General features: G+C 38.6%; 1 protein-coding gene across 3 annotated transcripts in view; it reads right to left on the bottom strand.

The window, feature by feature from the left end:
- The window catches only part of COL14A1 (collagen type XIV alpha 1 chain), a 158,824-nt gene that overhangs the window by 60,698 nt on the left and 71,353 nt on the right, over positions 1 to 26,773 (bottom strand). For all 3 annotated transcript variants that reach the window (XM_016207753.2, XM_016207755.2, XM_016207756.2), the window contains exons 23-34: positions 25,209 to 25,325; positions 18,960 to 19,106; positions 15,294 to 15,350; positions 12,217 to 12,356; positions 9,857 to 9,980; positions 8,857 to 9,000; positions 7,862 to 8,026; positions 7,212 to 7,250; positions 6,908 to 7,046; positions 5,766 to 5,908; positions 4,110 to 4,219; positions 2,413 to 2,571 (exon numbers count right to left, since the gene is read on the bottom strand). In XM_016207753.2, the coding sequence (XP_016063239.1) occupies positions 2,413 to 2,571; positions 4,110 to 4,219; positions 5,766 to 5,908; positions 6,908 to 7,046; positions 7,212 to 7,250; positions 7,862 to 8,026; positions 8,857 to 9,000; positions 9,857 to 9,980; positions 12,217 to 12,356; positions 15,294 to 15,350; positions 18,960 to 19,106; positions 25,209 to 25,325 (1,484 nt within the window). The remainder of the gene's footprint in view (positions 1 to 2,412; positions 2,572 to 4,109; positions 4,220 to 5,765; positions 5,909 to 6,907; positions 7,047 to 7,211; positions 7,251 to 7,861; positions 8,027 to 8,856; positions 9,001 to 9,856; positions 9,981 to 12,216; positions 12,357 to 15,293; positions 15,351 to 18,959; positions 19,107 to 25,208; positions 25,326 to 26,773) is intronic.

Here is a 26,773-nt window from a genome sequence, read left to right as displayed (position 1 = left end):
TATTTAATTTCTATCAAGTATTTCCTGAGAGCTCAGTTTGTTCATATAAGATTAATTAGGTACTGTGATGGAAGATAGGAGGGCGTGGTTATAAATGAAGACCGTGACATGGTTTCTATTTTTAGAGATTTATATTATAAAGGGGTGAATATAGACATCTGAAAGAAGAAAATACTATATGATTACAAATAATCAAGTGTTAAACAAGCAGTAGAGGTACAGAAAAGGTGAGATGAAGAAGGTATTATTGACATCCTTCAATAATAATAGCTGCTCTTCATTGAATGCCTATTAAGTATCAGGGATTTTATATGTATTATTTATAAAATTAAAAAAATAATTTAGTAAGTAATTTGGGCTTAGAATCTTATACACCTAGAATAATTTCTCTTTCTTAAATTAGATTCTATTCACTTATCCATCCAAGCATCCATCTATATACATCCATTTACCCATATAGGATGTCTTTAGTTTGCTAATTCTGGATATTTATAAATTCTGGAGTGTGCTATCATCAAAGTATCTTCCATGAAGCAGAAGATAGTGTTTCTTAATCAGTATAAAGTACCACAGATCTTAAGAGGAGACAACTCATCAATATCATGTAAACATTCTTAAAAGCCTCTTACTATAACTGTAAACAACACAGTCTTCCATAGCTTTTACGTTCTCTCTTTCTAAACATCTAATCCATAGTTTTCCAAAGCAAAGTAGAACAAAAGCACTTTTAAAGATACCTCAAAACTCATACTAAGTGAAATAAAACAGAAAAAGTCAAGAACCATATGATTTCACTCATATGTGGATGTAAAACTGAAGGCAACCAGTGAACAAACAAGACAAACAACAAAAAGACCCTCATAGACACAGATAACAGTACAGTGCTTACCAGAGGGAAGGGGCGTGGGCAGATAGTAAAGGGCAAAGGGGGCCAAATATATGCTGATGAAAAAATATTTGACTTTGGGTTGTGGGCACACAATGCAATATACAGATGATGTGTCATAGAACTGTACACTTCAGGGGGTCAATGGGAGGAAAAGAGGGACATCTGTAATACTTTCAATAATAAAGATACATTTTTTAAAAAGAATTAAATCTCAAAAAAATAACTGTATGCTTGAAACTTACATAATTTCATTAATCAATGTCACCCCAATAAATTACATATATATTAGCATCAATGCACACAAGGATTTCATTTCTATTGAGAGAGATACCACAAAAATAGCAAAGAGTCCCAAAGTGAAATTTACTTTACCACTCCGAGACTCTTTGCTGGTGTGAAGTGGATGGGTTATACTAGAGCAGTGCAGTTAGAACTGTGCTTCCTTGGGACCCACTGGAGATGGGGACATCTACTGCCCCAGGTCCTCACTCCACTCAATCAGCATGGATCTGTTTTAATATTATTTATTTATTTATTTATTTATTTATTTATTTGACAAACTAGAAGACTTCATTTGTACAAAGTGATCTTCAGCTTACACAGACTTTGAGAACCACCAAGTTTTTCTAAAGTTTCATGTAACGGACTACTTCTACCGATCTATGGAAGTACAAGACAATAATAGTAATTCATAATTAATTCTGTACTTCTGTGACATATAAGAGAAATGTAGATTTGAATAGTTAGAGTTGTTTAAGAGAATAAAATATTCTCCAGGCTAATTGGTTCTAATTATAAAATGACTCAAATTAGAGAACGTTGGTAATTAGCTATGACTCCATGGTATTAAAACAAAAGCTTGTGTACACTATAGTGAGTGAAAAAAATGTGATTTCTTTGCCGAGTGGAAGTCTCCTGGCTTAAACTGCATGCTGTATGATGAAAAATATGCTATTTTAGAATGACCTGTCATCTAGATAACTATATGATTAAAGCGTAAACTTCACATGAGCAATAGCAAAAATCTAGTTGCAAAATGCCCAAATCTAACCCACATGAGAGGCTTACGTCAATTTCCTGTGTATAATAATTGCGTATTTTGTATGAAACTAAATTTGCTTATACAAATGTTCATTTACAGTTTTGATTCTCGCATTAACCATTTATACCACAAACCATATGATATTTTACTATCTGAATTTTTAAATGCCTTTAGGAAATAAACTAGCTTAATTCTTGCAGTATAATATAGCAGTTTACTGCCAAGAGCTTTAACTATGCAGATTTTAGCTCATTTAAAAAGGCCATTATCTATTTAGCGAACCATCCATCCATCCATCCATCCATCCATCCATCCACCCATCCACCCATCCACCCACCCATCCACCCATCCACCCATCCACCCATCCACCCATCCACCCATCTATCCCTTTACCAAACTTTCGCCCTCGGTAATAAATAGTTGTCCTTTTAAAAGATCTTTTTCTATAAAACAACAGTGCTTCACTTGTGTATACACTTACTGGAGCAGAGTTTCCGTTCGGCCCTCTCGATCTAACCATTCTCCCCAGGACCTCGACACCATCCGCCGTGATATTAGCCGATGCATTGATCGCCTTCTCTCCCACTTGCTTGCAGTCAATAACCACTTTGGCCAAAGTCTTGTTGACAACAACGTGTAGCTGGGTAAAAGTCAAGATGTCTTAGCAGGTAAGAAGGAACAGGAATATCAACCAAATTTACATAATTGCATGACTCATCGCTAAACAGTGTGAAATAGAAGAGCTGGAGTCCAGTCACTCTGCATTTTGCTAGAGGAGAAAGGCTCTGCTTTTACCACCTCCATGACTGTCCCACAGTCGGGTCTCATCTCTGCTCTTATTTAATTAATACTTTTCTTTAAAGTAACTTTGAAGTGATTCGCTTTTTAAAACTCTAGCCTTCCTCTAAAGCAGCAATATTCTGAAAGCACAGGGTTATGGCATGAGTTATGCCTTTTCTGAAAGCACATTAAACTAAATATGGCAGTGCTAAAACGTAAAAACTGCTGGTTGAATTACCAGCAAAAGTTACCTGCGGTACTACTGGCAGCTAGCAAACCACACTTTAATAATATTTTATTTAATTTAAGGTGAGGAGAAAAGATCTAGAGTCTAAAGGGGAAGGAGGAATGCTTTCTAGTGACTTCAGGCCCAAATGGAATAAAGCTCTTTGGCTTCATGTACGATTCAATTTTCTGAAACTGGAATCTCTAGAATCTGAAGGCCCACGGTAACATACTCAGGGCTCTACACATTCTTTGTTAGGAGTTGTTAAAATATCCATTATCATGTAGGCACAACAGAGTCAGAATTTCGTTATATAATTGTTCATATGCAGTGACGCTATTCAAAACCCCAGAATGTGGCCAAGCTGTGTGTCTGACCACGTCTTATGTCAAGAGGCAGGACCAAGATGAAGACTGCTGTGCTAGAGCCCTTTTCTCACTCTAACAGGGCAGGAAGGGCTGGGTTAAGAGGCTTTTGCCAGCACCACCTAGTAAATGCTCTGCTCTCCCTGCAGTCTTGGGGTTGCATGCCTAACAGCCCAGAGATCAGTGGGTTGTTTGCCAAACACAAAAGAAACAGTACATCTTGGAAGGAAGCATGTCTACTCCACTGATGACCAAAGCTAAATGTTTCCGAGATGTAAAATGTTAAGGAACAGAGCTCTTATCACAAGTGCCAAACTAAAGAGAAAGTAAAGTCAGGTTTTACGAAATTTGTCCTCAGGGTAACTTTTATGATGGCAGTGATGGGTTGTCTGTATATATGTAAAAAAAAACAGTGCAATCAGTTATATCTATCTTTACGTTTTAACATGATTCAGCTGATTGTGCCTTTCCTCTGCACTGGTGGCCAGGTAGACCAGCAATTGTTTCTATGTCACACATAATGCCCACTTAATAATATGGTACCCTCTATTAAATTGTTCCTCATGGTGGGAACCTGGACCACTTCTATCATATCTCCTGGGTTACCTGCTAAAAAATGCACATTTCAGGGTCCCATCTCAGAACCTCCAGAGCAGAATCTCCAGGCATTGTTAACAAGCCCCACAGGTAATTCTTTCTCCAGTTGAAATTTGAAATCCAAAGCTCTGTGAAATATTTTCACCTCTACCTGTTGCTTTGGTCACAGTGAACAGAATAAAGAATATGTGTACATGAAGCATTACTCACCTTGTGAAAGCTTCCATGGAAAATTTTCCTAATTTCAGGTCCTTCAAAAGTCACAGTTTGAAAGTCGCCACCGTAGTCATAGTTGAAATAGGTTAGGGTTTTCCCACCATCTAATCGAAGAAAAAAGAAAAACATTTTAGAAAAAATTAAAATGAGTAAATGATTTTCTACAGTTCAACTCAAGACTGAAAATAATGCATCCACTGTTTTGAAGCTCTGTTTCGAACAATGTGATGAGGAAGGAAGGAAGGATCACAGTCCTTGGGCTGTCCAGGTTTTTAGCTGGCCGGACTGACTTAACAATGGCGAGGGAAGGGCTCCTACACATATTCTTCCTCTCTACACCCCTGCCTACACTCCCAACTCCATCACCCTCCTGAAAGAGGGTTGCCTGAAGCTAGGACTAGAGGCAGGCAAAGAGGGAGAACCAAGTGAATTCAATCTTAAGAAACAGAAACCAGGCTCTTTGCCTAATTAACCTACTACAGCCACCAACTTTCCCAGGACATGCAACTTACACCACCCCAAAAGAATGATATTCCAATATATCTTTTATTATGGACAGAGGAAAGCCTTCTTAATCTTGAGTATTTCATGTTACAGGGGATATTTTCTTACACGGAAATAGGAATATTTTTCTCACAAATTCATTCCCAGGTTACAATTTGATTCTTCCCTCCACTATCAAAGGAAAGTCTGAACCACTGAGAAACTTCATTGTTTTCAAGTCCTGGGTATATATGGAGTTAGTGGCTTACCCCTTTTTAATCTATAACTTTCCCTTAGTTTTAATATCAGTGCAAAATGCTTTCACAATATCATATTTAGTTGTTGATTCATTTCCATGTACTGAAAAGTCCTTTCACAAGCACTAGTTGAAAACAAGCTTAAAATACTTTCTTTATCCAAATGTTTGAGTTAGCACCTAAGAGTAGCCACACAATCTTGATTCCTAGCTTCATTGCAATTCTAAACTAAAAATCTATTCAGAAAACTCATTGACATTAACCAAACACTTGATGATCTTCTTAAGTGATCATTATGTGCGTGACATCCAACAACGTGAGGTTAAGAAGCTTCTTTCATTGGTTCCTTCTCAACTTTTCAAAACCCAAACAATGGTGTTCCCTAGTTTTCAGATCTGTTCTCTTTCTAGACTCACTAGCTAGATGACCTCACCCACAATGAGGTCACAATGGCTTATATATCACACAGACACAACTTCAAAGTTCACTTCTCCATCTCAGAATTCTTCCCAAATATACTGCTGGCAATCTGACAGGTTTTTTTGGATTATGAAATAGGCATCTTACAACTATCATATCCATGTCCAGAAAATGAACTTCTGGTCTCACCCCTCTGACTGGCTCCCCCTTCTCCCATCAACCTCGCTCTTCCTGTAGTCTTCAGTGTCTCAGTAACTGTCCCTTTCACCTGCTCACTACTGGATCCCAGAGCCCAGTGCTGACACACAGTAGGAACTCAGCGAATATTTGTTGAGAGAACGAGTGAATAAATGAATGAGTCAACTGTTACATAATTCATTGTTAATACTTACTGACACAGTTTAAGTGAGTTATACACAGGCCAGGCAAGATGGCATGCCACATACATCATTCATACATGTGTGTGCAAATGTTATATAAATATACTTACTATCTAAAATAACTCCAACCAATGGGTCCGAATTTTTATTTAAAATCTCCCAAAGAGCAAATGGCTCCTCTGGAGTGTCAGGAAGAATCCGGAATAGGAAACTGATCGTATAATCAGAAGGCAATCCTTCTGGATGCAAGTACCTGAAAATGGAAAGAAAAAAATATTTTATTGTATCCCTCCTCAAAAGGTTACTTGTCTGATTATAAAAGCATAAATAAAAATCTTAAGGAATCCACCTTAAAATGTTGAATAAGCAAGACTGTGTTTATAAAACTTCAGTCGATGGCTTTGAAGAGATTCAAAAATCACACACTGCAGTCATCCAACAGTGAAATAAAAACATTGTCAGCTAACCCCTCTCCCCCCAAACACAAAAAAATGTGGACACTGAAAATGTTTCACATTAAAACACTGAAGGCATTTTGAGACAAACGTTGACTTGGAATGTGCAGTGGCAGATCTTGAGAGATGACCCCTTAAGCCAGGAAGTCTCAACTGTAATCTCAAGTACCTCCAGAGCCTGCAGAATGACTGCAAAGGACCCCAGGAATCCCTAGGTGTAGCACAGACTGTAAAGCAAGGAGGTAATGTGATTTTTATGTAAATCCAATACTACTCTTCAGCTATATGGGGCTGCTGTTATGATTTTTCAAAAATATAAAAACCATCTGAATTCATGGCACTAACATGAAATGGCTCAAAGAAGGATGTGGGCCTGATGGTCAGGTGCAATTCCCAACATTGTCACTTAACAAAGTATGTGATCTCATTCAAGTCGTTCCTTGTGCTTCAGTTTCATTATCTGTAAAACTGAGAAAATAATTGAATCTTCCTTGTAGAGCGGTGTGGAGGTTTGAGTGAGTTAATATACACAAGCATGTAGAACAATGTCTGAATTATGAAAGTGCTATATATCAGCTATCTTCATATATTTTTTTTAGATCAACAGATATTAAAGTTCAACCAGCATTATATATGAGTCTAATGTTTTTAAACAAAGAAATCTAAACATCATCTGCTCTAAATATTATAGAAAATCCTACTGGGGACTATTACAGCCTATCATAAGTGGGCATAATTTTCACATTGAGATGTAATAAACAAATGATTGGTTTTAGTATCTTGCAATGGAAACATACTTGGTTGGCTGGGAAACCAGGGCATCTTTATGAAGTCGGTAACAAGGATACACATTGAAGGTACCAGGTTCCATAGAAACTCCATCCACGGATGAAAAATCCTTTTCAACCAAACCAAACATTTCCATCATCTTAAATCCTAAAAACAAATAAACAAACAAAAACAAACAAACAGAGAAAAAGAATAAACAGGGATTTTAGACTTTTAAATTTCAAAATTAGCCTATTAAAATTTAAAAGAAAAATATGGACCCCAAATGGGAGTTAATATATTTCTATTTGGAAAAATTGTGATAATGCATACCTGCAAGATCAATGCCATCCTTTTGCACCAGTGGGCAGGCTGGAAAACAAAACAAAACAAACAGTATAAAAACCCTAATTTAGATATTTTCCAAAACATATTCTTTCCCTGCCCTGAGAACAGGAAGCTAACAATCTTTCCGGAAGTCAGTGGTGAAAGGAATCCAAACCATATGTGGCTACAGTTTTCTGTGGATTCCTAAATATGGAAATGCTCTCACTTCTTCTATTAACACCAAAGGGGCATCTCCTTCTCCTCTCCTGGGTCCATGAAAACCTACAGTGGTCACTCAGGAGCATGTGTTGGGATAGTCTCACTTCTAATGCATTACCCTGATGTATTAATGTCTTAATACATTTTTTAAAACTATTTGCTACAATGTCATCCCAATAAATTTAATTTTAAAAAAGAGTTGCATTTAAACACAGGCTCTCATCTTGATTAGGATGGTCTTGATCAACCTAAAACTCTACACCTGGGAGAGGGTAGGTTTACTTCCAAATGCTCTAAAACATAAAACAATGTCTGCATAACAAACAGCTCTGCGAGACAATATTCTTTCCTTAGATTAAGATGGGACCCATTATTTAACTGGTATGAAACATCTCAGCCTTGAAGCAACATGAGTAAGCACGTTTCAAAGAACTCACTTGCGGAAGCGGTTTCGCAGACAAAAGTAATCAACTCATCTTCAATCTTCTTAAAGGCGTCGAAGTCATCCACAAAGAAGACGTGGCGCGCGCTGGGCTTGCTGCCAATGCTCACCAGCTCCGAGTAATCTGCATCGGCCACACCGATTGCAAAAATGCTGTAGCCTGTGGCAGAACGCAAACAGATTTCTGATTACTTTAAATTGCACAAGATACAAGTATTGCAATATAAGACATCCACATGTTTAAAATATGTTTGTGAAGGAGGGCTAGTGGGGTGGATAATTCATTCTTTATAGTTCATCAGAATTCTGCCTGCTCGTATTTCATTATATGAAAATTATTCCATCGTCCCCTACAGAAATTTTCCATTTTAAAGAAACTCAAGAAGGCCTATGCCCCCTTTAGTACTTGAGACAAAACAGTTACCGTTTGAGTAACATTGTTATGTCTGCATGTTTTTAATAATTATTTTAAAATTTATACGATGCAGTGTAGTTGAAACAGAGAAATTTTATCTCAGCTTTTATTTCAGATATAGAAACTGAGATGTTAATAGGCTTAGCAGCCTGAGGTGGGTCATGGGTCAATGCTTGGCAAATAAACAGTAAATTACTATTTGCCGGGCATATCTTACATAATGTAATCTTCATGACACTGTTATGAGAATCCCCATTTTACAGATGATGAGGCTGAGGCGCTTCTATGCAGGTTCCCTCCCTGGCCCTTTGAAACTAGGTCTTTTGCATAGTATTGCACTTAATTGCTGGCATTTCTTATATAGGGAATCTTGCGTGTAGCAAAAAGTATTGGAGGAAATACAGCAAATAACAGATTTGTAACCTGGAAAGTATCTTTAAAATCACAGTGTCCAGGTATATGAAGAAAGACTTAGAAATATTTAAGCCATACAGATATAGCTTACGAACGTGTATTCAGAAAACAGCAGTGCTACCATATTGGTAGCCACTATTGCTCATCTGTGTAAAACTCACCATCTGATTGCATCTCCCTGGAGATTTTGTTCACGTCATCTTGTGATCGCCCATCAGTTATGACCACGATGACCCTCGGGATGCCTTTTCTGGTCCCTGAATCTGAATTAAACAAGGTATCTCGGACATGCTTAATTGCTTTTCCTGAAACAAAGGAAGGCAACAGTTCAATTTCATGACCTCTTATTTTTGTTCTGCTGGGGAGGGAAAGGTAAAAACAAAGCTCTTAAATCAGTGAAAAATTTTTTAAAAATAAATCTATATTATTATGCCTAAAAAAAAGGTGACTTTGGATGATTAGATAATGAAGATGTGGTGTGTGTATATATATATAAATAATATTCAGCCATAAAAAGATGAAATATTGCCACTTTTGACAACATGTACAGATCTTGGGAATATTATGCTAAGTAAAATAAATCAGACCAAGCCCGGCCAGGCATGGCTCAGCGGTTGAGCATCAACCTAGGATCCAGGAGATCGGGGTTCAATTCCCGGTCAGGGCACATGCCTGGGGTGCGGGCTAGGCAGCCGATCAATGACTCTCTCATCATTGATGTTTCTGTCTCTCTCTCTCTCCCCCCTCCTTTTCTCTCTCTGAAATCAATAAAGATATGTTTAAAAAAAAAAAAAAAAAATCAGACCCCAAAAAAAGAAAAGAACCATGTGATTTCACTTATATGTGGGATATAAAGCAAAAAAGCAACACATGAACAAACAAGATAAACTCATAGACAAGACAACAGAATCACTGGGAAGGGCACTGGTGGGGGGCGGAAAAGGCGACGGGAGTCAAATACATGGTGGCGGAAGGAGACTAGGGTTCGGGTGGTAAGCAAACAATAGCGTATACAGATGTCATATCATGAAGTTGTACACCTGAAATTTACATGATGTCATTAACCAATGTTATCCAATAAATATAATTTTTCAAAGGTAATTTCACTAATTACTAATAGTTAGTTACTTTAGGTCTTAACTGGACTTTCTTTGGTCTTACCTGTTTTTGTATTTCCTCCTTTGTATGAAATACGTTTAATTGCATCAAGAAGAGTCTCTTTGGTTTTGTAAGTGTTTAGCTTAAATTCTGTTCTGGGGTCATCAGTAAACTGAACCATTGCAACCTGGAGAGAGAAGGTGTACTTGGTTTTACATATACATAGATTTCTCCTGGGCCAGAGAGCACACACAAGATATCCACAATTTAATTTCTTACTTAACCCAGTCCACAGTTTCCTCGGTTTAAAATTCCATACAAGTTACGTACCAAATCTGATGACACATTAAATAGAATTTTTTCTCTGAGTACCTTTCAGAAACTATTTTTAAAATCTCTAATGGTTGTGGGTTTTCAACAGATGGAAAAATGGCAGCATAAGCCTTGTAACTTGACCAAGGTCAGAGAATCAGAGTTGGATTCTTTACAAGGATTTATTATTATTATTATTATTATTTTAATCCTCACCAAAGGATATTTTTTCCATTGCTTCTCAGAGAGAGTGGAAGGGAGAGAGAGAGAAAGAGATCAATGCGAGAGACACACATCGATTGGTTGCCTCCCCAGGGCAGGAGATTGAGCCTACAACCGAGGTACATGCCCTTGGCTGGATTCAAACCCAGGGCCCTTCAGTCTGCGGGCCAATGTTCTAACCACTGAGCCAAACCGGCTAGGGCATTACAAGGATTTCTTTACAGAGCAAACCTGTGAAGGACTTACTACTGTCCTACCATTTTACAGATGTTGAAACTGAGGCGCTCAAAGTCAAGTAACTTGCACAAATCACAAGAGTAGTCACTGGCAGAACCAACAGTTGAAGCCAGGTATATTCTACTTCAAAATCTGTTCTTAACTACTGCAATATAAGCCTTCCTGGCTCCATTTCCTACAATTTACTTTCATTTTCGTGGAACTTTGGGGCCATTTTTAACTCACCGTTTTGTTTGTTTTTCAGAACTACAACGAGGGTAGTAAACACAGTATCTTCAGGTTGCTTTCTCTGATTTCACAGGCCTTCAACTGCTACCAGTTTATCAAGGTCTACTGCAGATATCACCGCCTTTAGGAAACCTCCTCTAATTCCTCTATTCAAAACAAATTCCTGCCTCCCTGAAATGCCTCGGCAACATGATGTATCCTGCTCATACATTCAACTGCTCTTCCAAAACAAAGGCGTTCATTTCAGTGCATCCCTTGCTACCATCCTTGCCAAGACCTCCATCATCTCTCTGATGGACGATGAAAGCAGCAACTTAACTGGTTCTCTGCTCCATTCCTACCCTTATTAATATTCACACTCCATAAAGCTGCTATTAATCTTTTTGAAAAAGCACATCAGATCTTTCTGCTGGCTTCCACTGCATTTATGATGACCTCCAACTCCTTCAATAGTCCATTAGACTCAAGATAACCTGGCTTTTGTCTACTTCTCCCACCTCTTCTGCACTCCACATGCTCACCCACCATATTCCAGCTATAAGTTTTAGTGTCTGAAGTCTCAAATTCCATCCTTATCTTAGATCCTTTGCACTCACTATTTTTCTTGTCTGGAAAGTCTACTCTCAGATCCCTTTGTTATCATTTACATCTCAGTTCAAAAACCACCTCCTCAAAGAGGCCTTCGTTGACCACAAAATTTAAAATACCCCTCCTACACACACAGACACACACAGACACACACAGACACACACAGACACACACACACACACACAGACACACACACACACACACACACACACACTTGTAAGTAATAACCCTCAGGGAATTTAAATCCTATCACTGTTTTCAGAGCTCACCTCCCTACCTCAGGAATCTATTTATTTGCCTATTTCTATCTGTCTCTCGCCCTCCTCCTCTCTATGCCTTTAAGAGTATGATCACCAAGACATTAAGGACACTGTTTGTCATATCCATTATGACAGCACTGTGTCTGGCCATAATAAATTCTCAATAAATATTTTTGGAATGAATAAGTTAGTTTTATGTTCTACTTGATCTATACTAGTGTGACCACAACCCCCGTCTTTCAAGACTTTAATGTCCTTGAGAGCAGGGGAAATACTGGGTGTACCCATAGAGGAGATGCTCTACCCTAGTATATATAAAAGGAGCATCTGCTGGCATGGCCATTCTAACCGGCCTTAGTTTGCTGAACTCAGTAGCTTTTAAGGACTAGCATCTTCCCAATCTCCATCAGGCATCAGTAAGCTGCTTCCAAACCCAGACCTGTGTATCCTCTCGTTTAGGGATAGATTTGATCATTAAAGTTCTTTATCCAGATTCCCTGACTAATAGCCATAATAATACATTAGAATAACTTCTTAATGCATATAATGAATTAATAATTGACCTATTAGCCTTACTTGAGTTCCATCTGCGCCGATCTTGTTCAGGGCTCCGACAGTGTTATACAGAAAGTCAGTGATCTTGTTGAAATTTTCATCTCCAATACTCCAGGATCCATCCACCATAAATACCAGGTCTGCCTTGGCAGCTTTACATACTGAAGACCAAGAATACAAATTTTTAATCAGACATAAGAGGAAAACATAGCTGTTATTAAACCAACAAAGCAGATAGTGATTTCCCTCCGGTATCTCGAGCTTTTTCCTGGAGAAAAGGTATCATTCCTCTAAGGTTTATATCCCAAACTCTTCCTCCTTATGCTTTCTGACCATCATTTCTCTTCCGCACTCAAGGTTCCTATTCACAACTGGGAAGCTTCTAGTAAACATGTGGAATTTGAAAGGAAAAAAATCCACCAACCTTAGTCCCAAAGAACAAAAATGAGAGAAGAGAAAAATGTGGAACTGAAGAGATTCACAGACAGAAGACTCAGTAAACATTTTTAGTGCCTATGATCAGCAGGAAGGTCAAGCCATGCACCGAGTACCCTGTCCTCTGCCTGTTGAGTTAGTCATTCAGAGTGAGTCAACTTCAGGAGGACAGATATGACACCTACAGCTGGGTATGCATTTGTGCTGAGGTCACAAGCAAACTTTAATTACAGCCTCATTCAAACATTCTGTCTGTGACTTTCTGCCACCCGTTGATATGTGCCAAAAAGGTATGTTAATGAAAAAACAGGATCAGTAGGTATTACTGATGCCAATGCTAACAAACAAGCAAAAAATATACCAACAAAGGCCTCCTCCACTGAAAGCATTTTTATTGTCATTTTTTGGTATGTACACTTTCAAACAATCTATGCCTCTTTCTCTTTCATTAGTGTAGATCACTGTGGCTGAGTCTGTTTTACAGCGAAACAATTTTCTCTTCAATAATAATCTGAATCTGCTAAGGTTAGGTTAGTTACATACAAATATTCTTTGAGATAATGTGCCTTTCTCCTGTCTTTAGGGGAAAATATACCCTTCATTTGGTTTTTATTTTTATTCCCTTTAAGCTATTTATTAAGTAAAATAAACCATCTCCAAGTGAGGTATTACTCCAGGAACAATAAGGATCTGGCAAAGCTGTTCTCATGAGTTCTATGATTCACAAAATTGCACAACTTTATGATTTGAATTTAGAGCTGAAAGGGACACAAGACCTGCTAATTATAAGCTTATAAAGGAAAGCCTGGTCCTCTCTTTCCAAGGAAAGATGAAATCTAGATTAGGTTTCACCTATCAAAATGAAAAATTAATAAATCAAAGAAAATACACCAAAATACACGAAGAAATTACCTCTGGGATAGAAAATTGTGTTTTTAGTTTCTTCTGTGTACTCTTTTGTACTTATTAACATTTGTTTAATAAATACTCAATATCACTTTAACAATAAACATTTACAGGCTTTTTAATTAAACACACTCAATACAAACAGAGCCTAAGATGCATAATGCCTTCGAGGTGGAAAAGCCATCTAAAACCATCCTGATGAAAACTTCAGGAGCAAGGTCTCTGCGTTGGCAATCCTCACTCTCACAGACCCTTCACACAACTTCCACGAGCACTCATGAACGATATAGCTGAATGATATCCACATTCAGCTATAAATAAAAACATTCTGACCTCAGAGAGCTCTGTGATATCTGCGCACCGGAAATGTCTAACTAGTAAATTTATCAATCAGGATTCTGCTTTCAGTTCCAACAGTGAAAATAATCATAGCTATCGAGACTAAAGAAGGCTACGTCTAAGCCAGAAGAAGCAAGATTCCGGCACTCCAGCTGGAGCAAGTAGCCCCAAATGATGCCGGGCAGCAGGGGACATGTGCGGGAACCCCAAGCTGTACAATGCTGCTGGGACCTGACGTGACCTGGGAAATGAGCTCACCAAGGAGGCTGCTCATTGCGGACTGTGCGTGCTGTGCTAGGAAGGAGGCTGGCCCTCATTAGAGCTTCCCATTGCCTCTTTGTTTCCGTGACGCTTACACTCTCCGGCACCTGACCCCACTGACTTGAAGCTGCTGCAAGACAGGAAGGACTTCGTTTTCATCGCATCCCCGATGCACAGCAGGTACTTTAAAAGGCATGATGAAAGGAAGATCTCTTCCGAAACAACCTTCCACTCCCTTCTCCCCCGAGCCCTCCTGTCCCCTGCACCGAGGTTAACTTTCTCAAACACGGGTGTCCTCAGAGCAGCGTCCCTTCTTAAACTCCTCCCGCACACCATGTCCCACAGCACCAAGCTCAAACTCCTCACTGCAGCAAAACCGCCCTGCACCTGACTCCGCCCTTCTCCAAGGGCCGCTTCTTGTTCCCCAGACACACTGTGCGCTTAGATCATTCCACGACTTGGAGTGCTCTTCTCCCATTTACTTCCCTGTAAAACTCATTTTTCAAAATGCAGATCAAATTTCTCCTCCCCCTTTACAAGTAATTAACCTGCAGTAGCATTAACTGCTCTCATTTCTGCACCGCCACCGAAGGATCTCCATTTTCAGACTCACATCCTTGACTCGTCATGATCTAGGCAAACCTGCTCTCTTTCAATACCGACCATAAGCACACGGCAGCAATCACACGTTATTACTGTATTTCAGGTGCATTTACGACTCTGATATTTTCAATGAAAAAAACATGAAGCAAAATTCTGTTAGAAAATCTACCCTGTGTCAGAATCCATAATTACAGGGATTTTTATCTATTTTTTTCATTCAATATATTTGATATATGATATTGTATAAATTTAAGGTGCACAACATGTTAATTTGATACATTTATACACTGTCATATGGGTGCCACTGTAGGGATATTTAGTGCCTCTGTCACATTACGTAATTATTGAACAGTGTTGTCCTCAGTGTTCATTATATTGAGCATTAGCTCTGTATGTCTTATTTACTACTGGCTGCAAGTTTGTACCTTATCAGTATTTGATAAGCATTTATATTAAGGAGAAAAAATTTTTTATTAATACCTTGGTTTTTAAATAAACAAACAAAACCAACAAAATCTTCCACCTAAAATCACATCATTATTGTATTCTTTTACCTTCTTTCGCTGGTGGAATGGTTGGAGGAAACGTAGGGGGCTGAGTCGGAAGGGATTCTGGAAAGGAGGGAGAAAGAACATCAATTAGCCATCTCATCCATGGCAAAGAGAAGCAGGTCATGGAGAAGTAATTCTTCAGGGGACTCGATGAGTGGCAGAGCTCTCTTCTTAGAGAGTTTAGTGACTGCTACAAATCAGCCACAGCCTGTGAACACTGGCTCCACCATCCCCTCAACCTTAGAAGGAAGGCTTGAAATGTCACTTCACCAGAGGTCCATTTACCCAGCAGGAGCTGATACAATCAGACTGTCAACTACAAAGTGGTTCTCATGTTGATTTAAGGCAGGAGTCCTGCCAACGGATTTCACACTAGTCTGGCTGCTTTCACACATGCAAACTTCATTTCCATTCTGCCTAAGTAAGGACTGACCATCAATCCTTGTTCAACAGCGCTCCCCCCTTCGCACCCTGCATCCCCAGGATGTGGTCCCCAGTGGAACCTGATTCCCTCTCTATTCTACCCAGACTGTTTCTGGAAAACTTTCAGTTCTGAGGACCAAATGGTGACAGTGCACCAGCGCAGTGACTATCACACCAGTACAAATTCCTGTGGCAAATCAGCAGGAAGTTACGGCATCAATAGGAAAGTATCCTAAATATTATTTTTCACATGTTCTTTTCTATTCTTATTTGACACTAAAAAATTAAGAAAAACTGAGAAAATTCTTATCCCAGTTTAACATGTGGTAAGATCTTCAGTAAACCACAGCCATTCGCACAGGGGGATGTTCAGCTTCTGGACACAGAAAGCGCCAAGTAACTGGAAGGATCTGAGCTCAGGCAGAAGGGTTATTTGCCAGGGATGTTGTAAAGGGAATTCCTTCACTGGCAGGAAGGTTGGAAGAGATGAATTTTAAGGTCTCTTCCAAATCTAAGAGCCAATAAAATAAAATTGAGTAAAATTTTTCAATATTTAAAAGAATGAGGTCATTGTATATTACTGATATGAAAAAGTGTTAGACATTAATTATTATGTGAAATGAAGCGAGTCACTGAATACTATGGAATGATCCCATTCGTGAGACACACAAAAAATTCTATCTTTGTGATATATGCATCTGTCAGATATATATCTACATATTTATACTGATATATGTCTCTCTCTATACATGTGTCAGGTAGATTTTCTTGGAGGAGACCAAGCTGGCAGCAATGGGTATTTCTGGGCAGGAAGGATGGAGAAACCGGGAGGCTGACAATGTACTTTATACCTTCTGTTGCATTAGTATGAATATGTGTCAGTATATATATATATATGAAGTTGTCTTTTAAAGGCAACTTTTGAAGCTAAAAAGTTTCAAAAGTAAAAAAAAAAAAGAGAAAGAGAGAAATTTTAATACTAAAACTAGGATTGCAAAACTTTCTTTAAAGCACCAAAAAATGCTATGAAAGCCAGATTTATTTATCTTCAAATCCAAGGAAGCAAGATTTGTGCATTTTCTTTCATGTGGAAAAGTGATGCATATCCAAAGTTCAGTCAATAAATCAAGAACAAATCAATGGGAGGCTACAGCAGATAGATCAATACGTCTGGGTAGAACATCTGGCCAAAGAATCCCTTGGGTAGCGAGAACAAAAAACTGATGACACGTGTTTATATCCTCTGTGTGGCATGCAGATGGCCCCTGTCTTCAAGCATGTGAGGGGCTGTCACATAGAAGAAGGAAAGGTCCTGATCTGCGTGGGTTCAGAAGGTTGCACTAGAGCCAGTGCGTGGAAGCTGCAAAAAGACAGATGTCCCCAACATAAGGAAAACATTTACATCAACCTATGCGATTTAACCCTTAGTTGGCAGTTAGTTGGGGTCACAAACTCAGATGTTTTCTGAGGCCAGGCAAGTAATGAATGTGAGCAAAGAACTAGCCCAAACATTAAACAGGAGCAGCCTGAGAGCACAGACACTGTCTAAGGGAGACAGCAGTCACTTGGTTCCAGCAGACTGGCACCGTCAGGGTATGTGTGCCCTGTGCTGTCAAAGCTTTCGAATTTTCAAAACATTTAAAACTTAAAAAGTGTATTATATATATCTCCCAAGAAAACATGCGACCCCATGACCATTACTTTGTGACTTCCAAATGATGACAAAAAAGTATTTGTTCAGTAAGATAAAAATTGAAAAGCTGCTCAACACATTCTCTTTTACTGGATCTTGACCACCACCACTGGGCTGAGAGAGTAGGTATTTCATTTCACTGATGAGCAAAAAGAAGCTCAGAGATGTTGAACTGCCTAAGGCCACAATGCTAGAAAGGGACCCTGCTGAGCCTGTTTGAGGCTAGATCTTGTGTACTACCAGGGCTCTAATAACTTTTAAATGATGTGATCCCCTATCCATAAATAGAATTCTAATCAGCAATAAAAAGAAACAAAATGCTGATACATTCTACAACATGAGTAAACCTCAAAAACACCTGCTAAGTGAAAGATGCCACATGCAAAAGGTTACATATTATATATTTCCATTTATATGAAATGTCTAGAAAAGGCCAACATATAAGTAAAGAAAGTAAATTGCCTGGGGCTGAAGATGGGACTGGGGATTGACTGAATAGACATGAAAGATGTCTTCGGGTTGATGAAAATGTTTCAAAGTTGGACTGTAGTGATGGCTGTACAACTCTTCAGATTAAATAGTATTGAATTGTGCATTTTAAATGGGTGAGTTTTACAGTATAGAACTTATACCTCAAATACACGTATAATATAAATGTTGAATATTTCAGTTATGAAATAAAGTCTTAATATTAGGAAAAAATTAGATGATTCAGTTTATTAAACTTGGGCTTTCTGTTTTTGAAGGTCACACACTGATGATTTCTTTCTGTATGTCCCAGATCAAGTGAGAGACTGACACTTGGGCAGCAGAACTTTCCAAATGTCACACAGATGATAGGGGGGCTTCCCAGAAAGCCCACTGCCCACCGCCTCTTCTGGCACAAATCCTCAGGGATTTGAGTTTAAGTTCAAGATTCTGAGTTAAGCACACAAATGTCCCCCAGAATTCACTGCAGTTCAAATCATTTTGATGCTTGTGGCCTCTAGGTCAGGAATCCTTGATTAAAAGCCATTCCAAGACGTTGACACCCTCCTTGCTCTTTAGAACATGTAAAAAGTGCTTTGTTTTAATTTTATACTTTGCCTTTCCCTTCAGTGCATCAGATCTGCAGCCAACTTGGAAAAAGTACAAGAGCCTCTTAAGTAGGCAATAACTCTAGGGTCAGCCAGTTGGAACATGCTGGCTCCATGCCCACCCGCAGGGCTGTGGTAATATGCCATTGTTTTAATGTCAGGACCCGGTCCTTAAACTTCATTTCACACTCCACATACCACAAATGTTCCTTATGGATACAGATCACAATAGAGGTCATTGTTTCAAGCACTTCGCCTTGTGGAGCATATGGAAGATGGGGAAAAATATACAGATGCTTCAATGGGCCCCTGCAGTGAATGCTGGGACTGGACAGGAGGAACAAATCTTATAGTACAGATATCCCTGGGCAGCAAGAGCTAATATTTTTCTAAATGGAATAAAGTTTTTGAACCCAAACAGGATGCCTAAAAACTATTCATGGAGATGGGGATCAGGAGAGAAGGCACTACACTTACGTGTTTTTTCCGTTACGCTCACACTGGGTCCTTCAATCTCCTGAACTTTTGTGTAAACACTGATTTTATATTGTGAATCAGGCTGAAGTCCGTAGAAGCAATGCCTGCTTGTCCCTCCACCCACAGTAGATTCTTGCTTTTGTGTATCTATAATAAAAACAAAACAAAACACATACACATGAAATTTTTAAAAATAGTCAACAGTGGGTGATTTGCTTCTAAAATGCTTAATATGCCTGGTTTAATCAGATAACTCCAGAATGAATTATACTTGTTTGAGGTATTGTGCTGTATAATTGGTTTAAAAAAGAATCACTGTGCTACGCAAATTTCCATTTATGCAATTTTCCCTCTAGAACAATTGTGCAAATTTACGTCTAGATTGATTTTTATCTGATTCATAAGTTGCATCCATCTAGCCAAAGCCTTACACAGCTTTATTTCTAGAAATTCAAAAACCAGTGTCAAAAAACTGCATTGATTAAATACATCACACATATTATTTAGTGGTTAAAAAACTGTCCTTCAAAATGTTATCTGCAGTTAATGAAATATAAACAAAATAGAGAAAACATGAAAAAAGACTAGTTGCTTTTTTAAATGCAAAATGCAAAAATGTTAAATATTTATTTTTGACTATTTTGAAAATATAATGACTATTAAATTTCAATCTATATTTTAATATATAGGAACAAAACATATATATATATATACACACACATATGTCAGAACAAGCATAACATATGTCATTTAAATTTTTGTCAATGAGCAAATCCTGATTTTTAAAAATATAAGCTAAAGTCATTTGTTCAGTGAAATTTAAAATTTATTTTTATAACTGTGGATATTAAAGAGTGTCAAAAGTGAACTTTATAATATAATCTTTAGTGATATATTTGTTCAGAATGAATTAAGGTCTAACTCAATAATTTCTCTATCACATATTTTGCAAAATGATGAAATGAAAACATTGTTAAGGTGTTTGTAAGATTACATACTGCTGTGAAAGGAGTTTGATAGTAAGGAAATGTTAGTAACCCTGTGCTCTGCTTTGCTGATGTCCAAGTTCAATCTGGCTCAGAACCCCACAAAAGCTGCTTCTTGCTAACCCTTAACCACAACTTTGGAGCCTCTTGCAAGTTTCTGTGAGCCACCTGTAATGCAAACATTTCCTAAATCCTATGCATGAATCACATTTATCTATCTCCATAAAACTTTCCAGGGACTCTCCTGGAATCAATTCTAGAAATGTGCTTTTCTGTCTGTCATCTCTATTTCTTGTGGATACCCATATACTTTACAGACCCTTGACAATAAGAATATAAATGGGTTTTACTTCTAAAAAAAAATCTACAAACCTTTGGAAAACTGGAACAGTCACTGTAAAATTAATGGGAAACAGTATGGTTTGATTCCCAATACTAACAAAGAGGGGTTACATGAATGGGGGTGTATCCATGTTGCTTTTGGCATGTGTGATTCAGGTCTAATGGCTTTGCCCTAAAGGAAAACATTTAAACTGATCAAATGATGACTAATTTCCTCAATCCTTTGTGCCAAAAGCAGCGAGTTAATTTATTTTTTGGAACAGGGAGAAAAAAATTGTCTTTGTGCATTCATTCCTATGAATCAAGGCAAAATACATGCTCTCGGTTGTTAGCATGCTGATAGTGATGCCACCAATTTCACTCACCAAAATATCCTAAGAATAGTTACTGAGATTCCCAACCAAAGAATATACAGAATCCAGGATACTCTGCTGGGACTTTATTATATAAATGCTTCCATTCCCCAAGTGTCTCAAATACCCTGACCCCCAATCATAACGTCACAGCTTCAAAAGTTTAATCATGATCCGGAAACAGCCCAAGTGCCCATCAGCAGATAAGTGGATATGAAAGCTGTGGGACATTTACACCATGGAATACTATGCAGCTGTAAAAAAGATCTCTTACCCTTGGAGACAGCATGGATGGACTCGGCTAATATTATGCTAAGCAAAATAAGCCAGTTAGGCAAAGACAAATATTGCATGATCTCACTTATAAGTGGGGTCTAAAGAACAAAATAAACTGACCAACAAAAAGGTCCAGAGACATGGATGCATGAAACAGACTAATAGATCTCCGTGGGGGGATGTTGAGGGGGAGGGGGCAGGAAGAGATTAACCAAAGAACACTTATACATATATGCATAATCCATGGACACAGACAAAAACATGGGGAAGGCCTGGCCTGGGGCGGGGCAGGGGGGGCAAAAAGGGAGAAAATGGGAGACATCTGTAATAATGTCAACAATAAGATAAAATTTAAAAACACACACAAAAGTTTAATCTTGAGAATAGATTATGTTTCATAACCCTTTTTTAAAGGTAGGCTCTCCACTATGCTGCAATTCTCTCTCTTTGTTAATGGATGATACTGTAAAATTGACATTTTCAACACCTATAGGTAGAAGACAAGTTGAGCATCCTTTGAAACCTATTTTTCAAGCAGGCTGAAAAGAAATCCAACCAAGTTATGGAGATGAGGAAGGGAATACAGTATTGGGCCCATGTGGTGTATAAACACATGAACCCAACCTCAGACGCCAAGTCAACTCGAAAACAGCTGGAGGAGACAGAACTCCAGAGCATCCACACAACTAATGGAGGCTCTCACGGGGTTCTGATTTACCCGAGACCAACCAAAAGTCTCTGACTTTGGTCTGTCCTACTATTAACCAAAAGCCTACAATTTAATTTGGCAAGTGAAGGACTGACTCAAAATCAGATTTTATTTCAATCTCTCCTGAGAGGAGCTTATCCTTCTGGTGATCTTCTTTTTGGAGGCAGTCTTGGCGATGAAAAAAGTCATAATATTTACATGGGTACAGGACATCTGCTGTTTTTGCATGTCTGGTATCTAATCCCTATCTCTCTGAACCCATTCTTCCCCACTCTTGGTCTTTATGATTTGGGAAGGACAGAAAAACAACCCCTCTCCCCCTGCAGATATAGCGGTGGAAGGCAACCAGGTCTGATCAGTCAATTTATTTCATGCCCTTGAGTCCAATGATAGGTTTAGGGGCATCTGACACAAACCGAGCCAATATGACTCAGTTCCTAGACTTTTGTTACAGTTATTGAGAAAGAGAAGCTCTTTTTTTTTATTTTTTTATTTTTTTAACAAAGACTGTTAAGCTGGAAGCCGGAGGATGCAATTCTGGATCTGACTGGGGATGACTCACAGAACCTGGTTGAGAATGAAGGCAGAGGAGAGAGGGCAGAGGATGAAGCAAGACACTGTTTGAACACCTAGATCCAGATGTGCCTGAAGCCAGACAGGACTGAACTTTCCAGTATATTAGCCAAGAAATCAGTCCTCTTGCTTAAGTCCCTTTTACCTGCCTTTTTGCCATTTACAAACCATCAAACCTGAATGATACAGCCTCCCTACCTTTGCTCACAAAAAAACTTGGAAATGTGTAGGTATTACCGCAAGTAGAAACCTCAAAAGAAGTAATTTTAAAGAAACTGAAGCCCAAAGAAGAAAACTGACCAGCAATTATGGTTAGAACAGAGGACTCTCCCCTGACTTTATCTCAAAACACAAGTGCACATGACCAGACCATAGGGAATATATTTTTTTTAAAAAAAGAAAGGGGGGGGGGAGGGAGGGAGGGAGGGAGGGAGGGAGGGAGGGAGGGAGGGAGGGAGGGAGGGAGGGAGGGAGGGAGGAAGGAAAATCCTGGAAAAAATTACCTGTCAAAATTACCTAGGAATTTGCCAGAGGCATTTAGAAATAGGTCAGCCTGGGATTAAGTTTCTCCACCACATGGAGGAATTAAGTTCCATTTCTCTTTAGTATTTGGGGTGCAAATACTAAAGTTTCTGCAAAAGCAATCAATGTAGCCAATGGGAGCTACTGCAGAATTAAAACAGAAGGGGCTCCGGGACTCATCAGCCCGTGGAAGAATGGGCATCTGACCACAAGTCCTTCGATGCAGTGGTTGGGATGATGGTGATCACATTTCTCTCTGAGATAAAGAAACTCACCCTAAACTAAGCTCACACAGAGAAGAGATCAGTGGCTGCCAGAGGCAGGAGGTGGCAGGTGGGAGAAATGGGTGGAGGTAAAAGGTAAAAAGAAACAGACAACCTAATTTGTTCCCCACTCCAAAGTAGAAAGACTATTCCTTCGCCTAAACTGTATAAGTTAAAATATTTAAACATATTCTTCACTGCTATCTTCCACATTCACTCCTCGCCCCCAATACTCTTTTAGAGGCTGTCAGTTAGAGTCTATTGATGTCCAGTAGGTTAATACTATTCAGTTAGACAACTGGGTAAATGAGCTGTAGGCTAATTGAGCCCATAAATCTCTCAGCTATAAATGTTGATGAAAAATAAATACTTTTGTTCATTCGTGTTTAAATGAGTCTATTGAGTCTCTGTTAAAGAGGTTTCTGGCAGCCTGAAAATTACACTGAAGGAGTACAAGTTAATTTAACTTCAAGATAAGATGGAAATGTGGACTCATGATTTTTTTGCCAGTAAAGATCTTGGTTTTGGAAAGAGCTTACTGAGGTTTTGGATTACCAGATCAGTGTTCCCAGATACACCAATCATATCCTCTGATAAGAATCCTAATGATAGTTTGCAAATATGCTAAACTAAAAGCATTTAGCTAAAATACTTATGGATTTCACTAATTCCACTGATAAGTCAGTTTTCATACAATTTTATATCAATCTACATAATTATAATTTTTATGGAAAACAATAAACATATCCACAGGAGCCTATGTCCCTTCATGTCAACCTCTTAAATTTATAAAAAGATAAAGGCATGATGGGGTAATTTGGGAGTGTGATTTTTATGTTTAGTATTTTTTAAAGCTTAACAAATACCACTGAACATCAACCCTCCCCTATTAAAGTGTGAATTAGCTAGTTGCTTAAAGATATATGATACATAACTCAAGATTTTATAGTTGCTTCATGAATAGTTGCATATCTTTCATCTACTCCTGCTTAAGCATCCCATTAATCATGTTAAATACAATCTCCACAAAACCTCCGTGATTTGTCCTGACTTTCCCTTACTCAGTGTTCATTCTGGATTAAAGCCACTCCCTTATGCTTAGCTGGTGTCAGGCTAAAGGAATTCCTACAGGATCACACACAGGAACGAAGGGCTTCTCATGGTGCTCTTACTCTATTCTCACATTCTCAGCATATTTCCAAATGCTGGCAGCACTCTGTGCTCACAAACTGTGCTTTCCACTTTCAGGATTGGATCGAAAGTGGGATTTCTACATTGTGGATGTAGGTATAGCCAGGGATATAGGCTACTAACCCCATTCTTATCCAGACCCTCAAAATTAGCTCCTTCTGCTTCTTTCAAATGAGAAACCATAATCATTTGTCCAGAAAGAAAACATAAATGAGCAGTTTTATTAGCTTAAAAGATTTAAAAAAATCACTGGGGATTCTCTAGTTCTTCTATCATCCCCCTAGCGTAACAAGACAAATCTTTTCTACTGATAATACAAATCTGATTAAAGTAATTTTCATTATTTGAGCTCATCTTCTGAATATTATCCATGCTGATAATGTGGAAAGGGAATTAACGGTCCCTAGAAACTCACTTTTTGGGAATCAGCCTTTTGTTGTTGTTCTTGACATTTTAATGAAAATAAGCAGACATTTTTAGTCTTTCAACTTCAAAACAAAGTCCCAAATTGCAGATGAACTTGAGAACTGTAATACAGTATACCATTTCCTGAATGAGAGTTTGCTGCTCACCAATTACCTCCCAAAGTAAAAAGAATCACTAAGAAAAACATTCAAGTCAAACTTAGAGCCCCACTAGGTGCCGAAATAATAGTGCCATCTAATTTTCATGTATGTTAACCCCGGCTATTCGGTTCCTACTACCAATAGCAGCTACCATTTCTCATGTACTAAATGTGTGCAAAGCACTGTTGCAAGTTCTTTACACAGATTTATCTCAGCTTAATCCTCACAGGATGCCACCAGATCTGCACTATGGTTCCACCTATTCACAGAGAGAAAGTGGAGGTTGGAGAGGTTCAATGATTGGCTTAACCAGCCACGTTGACTCCATATCCAGCATGATCCATAACACAATATTGCCTCCTCGGCGAGAGGGTTCTGGACTAATGTTATGTGCATGTTGTCCATAGTGGCTTGCACAGACTAGGTACTCAATCCTTGACCAAAACAGATGTGATGAATTCCACTTACCCTGGACGGATTCTATAACTATCCTGTAGGCAGTGGCATGACGCTGCACCTGCCACTGAGCACACAAGCTGGTCATTTGAATCTGGTCTGCTTGAAGATTGGTCACACCCAGAAACACTGTAAGGAAATAGAAACGTAGCTGCGTCACATTGCAGACAATGCCACGAAAGTCTCCAAGTCCGAAATTAACTTTACCACAATAAAATTCTAATTCAGCGTGCCTCAGCGAGAGGTGGGAAGAAACCTATCAACTCACAATAAATTCTTGCACACAAAAAAGAACTATTTTATGACATGAAAAGGCAGTTGCAAAACATTATGTATTTTTTAGTCTGCCATATTAGTAAACAAGAAAGGAAATATATATTCAGAGGAAAAAGACCAGATGCAATGGATGGTGAAATTATGGGAGACGTTTAATCTTCCCTCCTTATTTATTTGTGTTTTCTAACTATTCAAAAGTTAATATATAAAACCTGTATAGTAAAAGTGAAATACAATGTGTACTTATCAACCAGTGAAAGACAGCGATGGTTTAAACAAAAGGAAAGAGCAAAGCGCACAGAATGAAAGTCTTACTCAAAGGAGAGCAGTCTCCCAAGGACTGGCCTTCAAAACACCGCCGAGGGAGGGTGAACACATTTTTGAAAATTTTAAAATGAAAGGTTTAACACGGATAACAAGAAATTATTTTTAAAAAACCCCAGGACAGCCCGGCCAGCGTGGCTCAGCGGTTGAGCGTTGACCTAGCATCCAGGAGATCACGGTTCGATTCCCGGTCAGGGCACTTGCCCGGGTTGCGGGCTCGATCCCCAGCCAGGGGCGTGCAGGAGGCGGCCGATCAATGACTCTCTCACCATTGATGTTTCTCTCTCTCTCTCCCTCTCTCTTCCTCTCTCTGAGATCAATAAAAAATATATATTAAAAAAAATTAAAAACCCAGGACATAGATTGCTGTTAATCTTGGGACACTGGTATTCAAAAATGATTCAGCAAAAAGTTAACTTGGGTAGCAGTAAAAATATTGTTTCTCCAAGACAATAAAGGAGTAAGCGTATGATGTTTATCATTTAACCCAAGAAGGAAAAGCCAAACATTAACGATATTTGCTTCCTCCAATGACCTCTGATTCCCATTGGTCTCAAGTTTTCTTATTTCTTCCTTTCTCTTAGCTACCTCATAAAAATTTTTTAAAAGCTCAAAAATATTTTTCAAGATGGTAAAAATAATCTTGTCTAATCACAACTGACATCTTTACAGCATTCCTTTTTATCAGAGAAGGAAGACCTATCTTCCTACGACCCCATTAAACGCCTCCTCTAACCCCACGAAATCAATCGTGACCCACAAAACCACACTAAATTTAAAAAACAACTGAAATTAACTTAGTTGCCACTGTATGGAGTTTTATTTTGCTTCAGAGAAAGGGAGAAAACACATAAGGAGCTGATCTAATTTTTCACTTTGAGGACACAATATAAAATAATTCAGTACTCTCACTCTTTTAGCATCTATTTGGAATACTCAGTGTATTTATTAAAGGGGAGAAGAGGAATGGAACAAAG

This window comes from Miniopterus natalensis, chromosome 16 (assembly GCF_054644295.1).
Source record: "Miniopterus natalensis isolate mMinNat1 chromosome 16, mMinNat1.hap1, whole genome shotgun sequence".
In the NCBI taxonomy this organism is placed as follows: Eukaryota; Metazoa; Chordata; class Mammalia; order Chiroptera; family Miniopteridae; genus Miniopterus; species Miniopterus natalensis.
This window is presented reverse-complemented; position numbering and strand designations above follow the sequence as displayed.